Below are 9067 nucleotides of genomic sequence, written 5' to 3'. Positions count from 1 at the left end.
GTCCTTCTCAATAACCTCACTTTCTGCATTGGCAAGTAGTCAAGTGGCTCCTCGTGTAATTTACATCCAGCGACTGCCAAAAGATGCACCATATTTCAGAAAGTCTCCACTAATTGTCAATATTTATTTTTGACAGCATCCGATTTGGGATTTTAGTCTCATCAGTCCAGTGAAGAAGAACAGATTTCTACATAAACCATCTGTCTAGCATTTGGCATGAATAATAGGCTTCGTATTCACGCCGAATCCAACATCTCACAAGCTTCAACTTCTTCATGCCCGTTGATTGATTTTGTCCCAGTGCCAGCCTGCAGGTTCACGATTCCCAACAGCTGGTGTGGTGCAGTTAGAACATGGCGACTTGTGGGATGCACTCAGCTCTGAGTATATTTGGAACCGATATTAGGAAAAGAGCACCTCAAGTTAAGTGCAGTGTATGTTGGCATTTTTCTGCGGTGGCTTGCCTACTCGTGTACTTCCATTATTCCAGCTTCTTCATGCCCTTTTGGAGTTTGTTATAAAACGAGAGGACAGAGTCAAAGCCGGAGGAGAAATTTCTGTGGGAATTCGCTGAAGGTGGTTGAGGGCAAACGAAACGAGATAAGCTTTTGTTTGGAGATGTTTTGTTTTTCAAAAAATTATGAACTTTTAACCAAGAGCAAAGGCGGGCAGATTTGTAGTTCTCACAGAGACGGGATGAACAGAGGGGAGCCGAGTGGTTTAGAGGAGGAGTAGGAGGAGCAGAAATAGTCAAAGAGTAAATGAAAGCAGCCCCCCCCCCACTTCTCCCTCTAAGATGAGAAGAGAAAAGAAAGGATTTGATGTCTCCAGGGGAGGAGGAGGAGGGGTTGAAGGGAGAAAGAGCAGGGGACAAAGTATAGGGATCAGGGAGAAAGTACCAAGAAGAATTGAGGATGAGGGATGTGTTTTTACTTTAGAATCTAGCCTTCAAATAAAACACTAAAGAGGAGGATTTGGTGCTCTCTGGGAATGGCAAGAAGGAGATAGAGGGGATGGGCTGATGTTGATGGGAATGCCTGCAGACCAAAAACTTCAAGTTTAGAGAGTAAACAAGTCATGATTCACTCCGGATGAGAGCTGCAGGGCGTTCTGGGGGTTACACCTTATCCAACATTTCAGGTAGTCGGACTTGGAACCACTTAACCGTCCTAAGGACTGAACGGTTTTGTAATTGGATGTTCGGCTTTAAGAGGAATTTGCATTGATAAGAAAGAATGAGCAACGATGCTACTTCTGTTTAAATGTCGATTAGGACGAAATGACTGAATTTGAAAGCAGGCGACTATTAAAACTCAGCGAGTGCGAATGAGCTGTTCTCCATCTGGTAATAATGAGGCTGTTATTTCATGGCTGTTGTGAGGGTCAAATGAAACTATTTGATAATTTCATTTTTGTAAATGAAATTATACAAAAACCAAAGTGTTTATGTGAACAGAGAGTGCGTTTAGTTTGGTCTGATTTAGTTTTTTTTTGAAGAAAGGTTGATATTAACTGTCCTGAGGGAAGGTGTGGGAGAAATGAAGCTTAGCACCGTCTGTTTCTTCATGTCCACCTATGATGCATCATTTCGTCTTAGCTTCTTAAAGGCTAACACCTTTAATAAAGCACCGGAACTCTTTCTGGGTGATGTCTCCGGGGAGAAGCAGACAAAGGGGGAGCACAGAACAAGGCAGAGAAAGATGGACAAATGCCTGCTCAAAGGGCAAACCTCCAAATGATCTTTTCCTGTTAACTTCCCGTTTGTCTGTGTATGTGTTTTGTATGCCTGTGCACTGGCGCATCTATATTTGTTTGAGTTTGATCCTTCGACTGGAGCACTCTGGATAATTTTCTTTGCATGCCCTTGACTGCCCGCTGTGAATCTTAATTCTCTTTTGGCCCACAGATCTGCCTTTTTAGCAATTTTCAGCATTTTCGCTCTGTCCTGCATTTTTTTTTTTTTTTTGTTAGCTTTGTAATTCAGTCCCCTTCAGGGTTTTTATGTAGGCAACTGTTTGGGATTTCGGCCACGTTTTAGCCCCAAAAGCCAGGAAATAGATTCCTTACTTGGACTGTTTAGAAAGTAGATTTTTGAGAGCGCAGGGCTTTCATACAAGGTTAAACACATACATTTTTAAAATTCTTCTTCAAGACATAAATACCCCCTTTGTTCTATTTTTATCTGTAATTAATAATTTAAATCAATTGTGCACCCAGAGCGCTCAGTCTCTTACAGTATTTCAAGAAAATCTAATAAAATTTGACAGCAGAGAGAGAGAAAAAAAGAAAAGTCCAGAGGCGTGAACTTTAACATCAGCTATCAATGTGCATCATCTGCAGCAGCAGTTTCATTTTTAGCAGCAAATTCATATTTGTGCGTCAAGAATAAGGGCCATATATCAGACTAATTAGGACAGATGACACCAGCTATACCAATAAAGCCTGCATAAAGCTACCTCTAATCACCATTGATCACATCCCATGAGGACACACAGGTTTTAATGAACGTTAATTACATTCAATTAAAATCCATTGAGATTAGTCAATGAGGTGTGTTACCTATAATATTACCCCTCGCTAATATGAACCGCGTGTGATGGCTTGTTTATGCATGTGCATGGTCTGCAGGCGGAGTCCTATCCATCCTGTTAAGCGCGCCGCCGTGTGCAAATGAAGGGGAATCAAAAGAGCTTTGCATGATTGGAAGGCTTAAAAACGATCTCATAAAACACACATAGATTTACGCGCAAACCGCCGTGCGTACACAAACACAGACGATGCGCATATACAAAGAAAGCAAAGGCTGTCTTGGTTGGTGGCGGCATTACCTCCACCAGGGACGATAAACGTCAGTTCTCATCTCGTCACCGTATGACCCTCTGCGCAAGAGGATGAATGGAGATCCATGGATGAAGAGTGGGAGAGAGAGATTGTGTCCTAGGGCTAAAATTAGCAATGATTCTTCCCCCAAGGTTTTGCAAGGACACGCAGAGTACGTGACAACACATGTGTGCACACAACAAACATATGCGCCCGCTCAGACACACACATCTGCGCTTCACCCTCCTCTCTCCCTCCTTCCATATGCTGACATGTATCTTTCATATCTAATTACAGTGTTTGCTTGTGATGTCGACTCCTTTTCGCTGCTCAGTGCGGCGATAATGTAGAGCAACAAAGCTGAAACCACCACAATGTAAAACCGCCTGCATGATATTGTGTAGGTCACTGTCATGCTGCCAAAACAGCACTTCAAGGTAAAGACTCCACAGGAGGTCTGAAGGTGTCTCACGGTATCAGCCACCGAGTCGTTCCCAGAAGATCCTTTGAGTTCTTGAAGGTTCAAGATGGGGTCTTCGTGAATCAAACACAAATGCTTGATCAGATAGAGAACGCTTTAAACTCTTTGACATGTTCCTCAAATCCTTCTTGAACATTTTTTTTTGCTGTCTGGCTCTCCATATTATCCTGCTGGAAGAGGCCACTGCTTCCTGTTGTGAAGGGATATACAGCAGTGTTTAGATGTGTTTCAAATTCACATCCATTTGAAGGCCAGCGTCCAAGTTTTCCCAGCATTCATTGCAAAGATCACCACAATGCCTTCTCCCAGTATACCCTGCTGCCATATTTTCTCCCAAATAAAATGACACATGCACCCATCTGTCTGTACGAGAAGATTCACCAGATCAGGTCACCTTCTTCCGTTGCTCTGCGGCCCAGTTCTGACACTCATGTGCCCATTTTGTTGGCACTTTTGGCAGCGGACGGGGGACAGCATGGACTCTCTGACCAGTCTGCAGCGACGCAGCTTTGACACGCAACAAGCTGCGACGCACTGTGAGTTCTGACACCTTTCTGTCACGGCCAGCATTGAGGTTTTCGGCAATATGTGCTGGTAACTCTTGTGTGGAATCAGACCATATGGGCCAACCTTTGCTCTCTGCATGCCTCGCTGAGCATTGAGCACCCATGACCCTATCACCAGTTTACAGGTTGTCCTTCCTTGGACCACTTTTGGTAGGTACTAACCACTGCATACTGGGAACACCCCACAAGACCTGCTGGTCTAGAGATGCAGTTACCCAACCATCACAATTTGGCCCTCGTCAAAGTCGCTGAGATCCTTATGCTTTCCCTTCTTCCCTGCTTCCAGTACATCAGGTTCAAGAACTGACTGTGCATTTAATGCCCAATATACCCAATGGCATGACAGGTGCCACTGTAGCAAGAATACCCATTTTATTAACAGCAGAACGCCTGTTAGTGGTTTTGATGTGGCTGATCGTTCATATGCTTATAAATTAGAATGAATTTAGGCTTTTTGGAGTGGTATCCAACCAGTTTTTTGTTCGTTGTTTTGTTATTCTCTATATGTTTCTTGTTGTTGGTCTGCTGCAACAATAATGCATGTGTTAATACTGTTACTCACTGTCATTTACGCCCCTACCCTCCTTTTCTCTACCCCCATATTTCCTCCACCTACCCCCGATACCCTCCTTTCCTTCTTTACACCCTTTCAGGAGATCTCAGACTACGACTTACAGGAGTTGGTCATGAAGTCGATCGGTCGGCTGACGTTGGTGCGCCAGATGTTCCCCATGCCCCAGAACACAACTCAGCGCTGCGTCAAGCACAACCACAGGATCAACACTTCCCTCTGTGACCCTAAAAACCCCAAGGCTCAGCAGCTTGAGGTGAGTTGGTGGTTTATCCTAAGGGCGGGTCAGTGATTTTTAAGGATACTGATATTAAGTTGAGAACCTATGTAAGTTTTCAACTGGTTGCAAACAACGATTCTCTGTGCTATGTGTGAATTTAGTCGATAATATGCACGTTTTTGTTTTTTTGTTTTTTCATTTTTAGTTATATAAAAATCCAGGAAGACATAGGGTTAAAGGCAGTAGCAGAAGTCAAGTAAAAAAAAGCCCCAAATCAAGACTTAAGGAACAACCATTCAATCATTACACTAACTAAGGAGTTCTGAAAGAAGTGGTTGAGTTCAGGAGTTGAAATGGTTGCAAAATGTTACAGTCCGAAACAATCAACAGATGATTGATTATAATAAATTAAAGAATCCTTACTCAAAAATATTTGATGGCTGTAGTGGCATTACCCTTACAGTCAGCTGAAAAGCTGCTCATTTGTCACCCCAAAGCCTTAGTCAGTAACATTAGTGCTAGCCAAATAGCCAACGCTACTCTGGGGAGTTGAGGGAAATGGCTTGGTCTTTGACATCTTTTTCCCTTGCTGTTTAACTAACTGGAACGATGACAGGAAAAAGGAAGTAAACGAAACGCCAAAACATTATGAGATTAGGTTTTATTTCTTTAGAAGTAAGACATTGACTGGAAATAACTGATGACCCGCTACATAACTGGTCAACTCTGCAGCTAAGAGGAAACAGCTCCAACAAATGTGAATGAATTTAAGTGGATAAACTTGAACAATATTAGAATGTGTTCATACCCGAACACTTTTTGCAAGTTCGGTAAAAGTCAGAAATTGAAATTTGTCATTCACAGAATAATTTAAACCCTTCTCTTTAGCAACTCCAAATTGTGATTAATAGCGTTCTGTCCCAGGTATCCTTGAGATGTGTCCAGAACATGACTGGTGTTCACCTGTAGAAATTAAATGAATTGGATTTAGTTTAGAAAACCTCATACCTGTATAAAGACCCTGTTAAAAAAAAAACTAAGCCATGGACCTAAAGTAACTCTCTGTAGACCTCCATAAAAAGTCATGGCTAAGGGCAAGGATATAAAACTAGTTCTATGGCATTGAGTGTTATCAGGAGCACAGTGGTCAGAATAAATGTAAAATGTAAGAAGTTAGAGCGAGGCAATGGAGCTGAGCAAGAACCCAACAGAGCTTCAGAAGTTCTCTGTTGAGAAGCAGAACCTGCCGTGAGGAGACCATCTCGGCATGGCCTACTCAACTAGGCCTTTATGGGGTTATGCAGAAGAATTCGACTCTTGACTAGAAGGCAAATAACAGTCTTCTTGTTGGCTAAAAAGGACTCGCTTGAGGAAAAAAGATCCTCTGGTCTAATGAGACTCAAACAGTGAAACACTGTGGTGGAAGCATCATCTTTCCTTCCCAGTGGCAGGGATAGGAAGATTGGTCACAACTGACAGCAGGATTAATGCAATCAAATACAGACAGCTTCCTCAGAGCGCAGCAACCTTAGTCTAGGGCAGCAGTTCACCTTTCAGCACAACAGTGAGACGTAGCATGCAGCCAAGACAGCACTGGAGTGGCTTCAAGACAAGTCTCTGACTTTCTTTGCGTGACCTCGCCAAAACCCAGAGTTAAACCTCAAAGAACATCTGTGGAGAGACCTGGAGATGGCAATTCACAGCTGCTTCTTCTGCTGTCTTGTGCAGCTTGAGAGGATCTGTCAGGAAGAATGGGATAAACTTCCCAAATCCATGTGTGCAAAGCCAGGAGATACTTACCCAAGAAACTGTAATTGCTGCCATAGTGATTTCTACAAAGTACTGAATTGAGGCGCTGAACACTTTCGGAAAGGAGATATTTCAGTTTTAGTTTTTTTAATAGCTTTGCAACCATTGTGGGGAAATGTGTCGTCACTGTGCTGTTAGGGGCTACTGAGTGTAGACTGATGGCTAAAATGGCAAAGCTAGCAATTGAAAATGGAATTTACGGCACAACAAAGTTCAGAAAAGTCAAAGGGTCTGAGTATTTCCCGAAGCAACAATAGTCCAGTACACCAGCGGTCCCCAACCACCGGGCCGTGGGTCATGGGTCATTTGGTACCGGGCCGCACAGAAAGAAGAAAAGAAGTTTTATTGTTTTATTTCCAGCGCAGTCTACAGGGTGTTTTATTTTGAAAAAGATCGTCTTCCCGTCACTTCCATCTGTGCTTGTCTCCCACACTTAACTCTTAGTTTTCATGCTCGGCCGTTAAACGAAGCCGTTAAACAAAGCCGTCAGTCTAACTGCTACTGAAATGTATAAAGAAGCAAACGTCTCCAGAAACTTCTTTGGAAAGTGGGAGAGACTCAATGCTGAGACAGAAGAAAAAGTAAACCCATATTTAGCAAGTCATTTTATTCATTTGTGAAACTTGTTGATAGAAGAAACTATTATTTTTTGTTTGCAATGACCGGTCCGTATAAACATTTCTTGCGTAAAACTGGTCCGTAGTACAAAAAAGGTTGGTGACCGCTGCAGAACACCACCTTGAACCACCTTATACTGCAAAAAATGGAACATTTTAAACTTAGAACGATGGCTCTCAATTGCAATAAAGTGTACTCAGTGTACAGTGTGTTAAACTCCTCCACTGTGGTATAGGTGTGGCTCTTTTTGCAGTAACTGAGCGTTTAACTTTGACACTTACAGTGCCGTTAGAGTCCAGAGTCATTAAGCATTCTGAAGCACATGTACAGAGTGAAAAAATCCTCTCAAATTTAATTGACATTTTATTTAAACACTGCCCCTTTAAGGCCCCAAACTACTTTTGTACTTAATAGCTCTCCTTGCCTGTCTTTAAACACTCATATTTTAGTTTGACATTTCAGCATGTCTCCTAATATGAATTGTCTTTGTCACTGCGTGTGTCTGTGAAGCTCTTTACCTGCAACATCAATCATTTTTACAGCACTTGACCCACAAATTTATGTGTGTTCATCGTAGACCTCCCAATTTATCTTATGGTTCGGTCGTGGAAAACACACAGTGACACTTTGTTTTTTCCATTTTCACATTTTCTTTATGTTGTGTCTCCTTGTTTTTTTTTAAATGTCCCCCAGGGTGGCAATATGTATGCAATTATTATTCCTTTTTGTGTGTACGTGAATCATCAAGCTGCCATCAAACAGAGCGAAGAAAAGGGTGCACAGTCTTATTTATGTGTCAAGAAAAAAATATGAAATTGAATTAATGTGCTGTTGATTTATGTGGATGCACAAGACCCCGGAGGAGCACATTTGATGAACGTTGGAAATACGTTGAAAACAGAAATGTGGTCGTAATGTTTATGTGGATATCTCCCTTTGAGGTTGCATCCCAGCGAACAGACAGAAGATAGAATGTGTGTCCATACCCTGCATAATTCACGTTTATTTGTTTTTTAATGAAATAAAATAACAAATGCCTAAAAGGTTAATAAACGTTAAATAACGTACTCCAAAAAAAAACTTGCCTCGCGCGCCCTGATATGAATCAAGTGCTTCTCGAGTGTAAAAAAGAACGAAGCCCTTCCGACGTATTCATTATTTGCTGGATGGAGGCCAGTCGTTGGTTCTGAGTGCTGAGGGGATGCATGTGCTTATGCGCCGCATTCGTGTGCATGTGCGAATAACTCATCTCAGTCAAGGGCAATGTGTTTTTGTGTGTCTGACAAAGAGGGTGAGCTCACAAACCGCTGTGGGTGTGCGGCAGAAACATGTTGTACACATGTTGATTTTGATGACCCGTGTGTGGGGGAGTGTGTGTGGGTGTGTGTGAGCGGCTGAATTCCAGAGAGGAAGAGGAAATGAGGAATGGGATGGACAGAAAGACGCACACACTCACCCACAGAGGAGAGAGAGAGAGAGGGAGAGATATTGAGGAAGCAGATCAGCTCAGCGGTCAGAGAGTGGCCCAGAAGCCCAATTTCACACTGCACTGAATCAACTCAGGCTGACCACACAAGCACACACACACACACTCACGTATAATGCTGGCTTGGAATGCTGAACCCGAGCTCCCCACAGAGCGATAGATTTTCACTTTAATTTTCTGAGAAAAAAAAGCAACAGACACAACGACAGAGAGACAAAGACGGGCTGAAGACAAAAAGCCAAGATGCTTCGAAAGAAAGTGAGAGAAGTTAGATGTGAGATGAATGTGACGCTTTCTTTTGTCCTGCTTGTCAGGAGACTATTTGCTAAGTAACAAGGAACAAAGTGTATCTTGTCGTCTTCTTATGATCCCTCATGTCACTTTAAGACATGGGAAACCTTGGCCCTGTTCCCTCTTGGTTCCTTTCATTTTAGAATAATGTGATAGAAGGAGAGTGATAGACTGAACAAACAAAATACTGAACACATGTCTTCAC

The 9067-nt window shown here is 42.5% G+C and overlaps 1 protein-coding gene across 1 annotated transcript in view; it reads left to right on the top strand.

Moving 5' to 3' along the window:
• The window catches only part of grid2 (glutamate receptor, ionotropic, delta 2), a 584280-nt gene that overhangs the window by 393253 nt on the left and 181960 nt on the right, over window positions 1-9067 (top strand). Inside the window, exon 6 of the mRNA XM_008279344.1 lies at window positions 4521-4694. Within this exon, the coding sequence (XP_008277566.1) occupies window positions 4521-4694 (174 nt within the window). The remainder of the gene's footprint in view (window positions 1-4520; window positions 4695-9067) is intronic.

This window comes from Stegastes partitus, unplaced genomic scaffold (genome assembly GCF_000690725.1).
Source record: "Stegastes partitus isolate 25-593 unplaced genomic scaffold, Stegastes_partitus-1.0.2 Scaffold155, whole genome shotgun sequence".
NCBI lineage: Eukaryota > Metazoa > Chordata > Actinopteri > Pomacentridae > Stegastes > Stegastes partitus.
The sequence above is the reverse complement of the archived record's forward strand: the minus strand, read 5'-3'. Positions and strand labels throughout refer to the sequence as shown.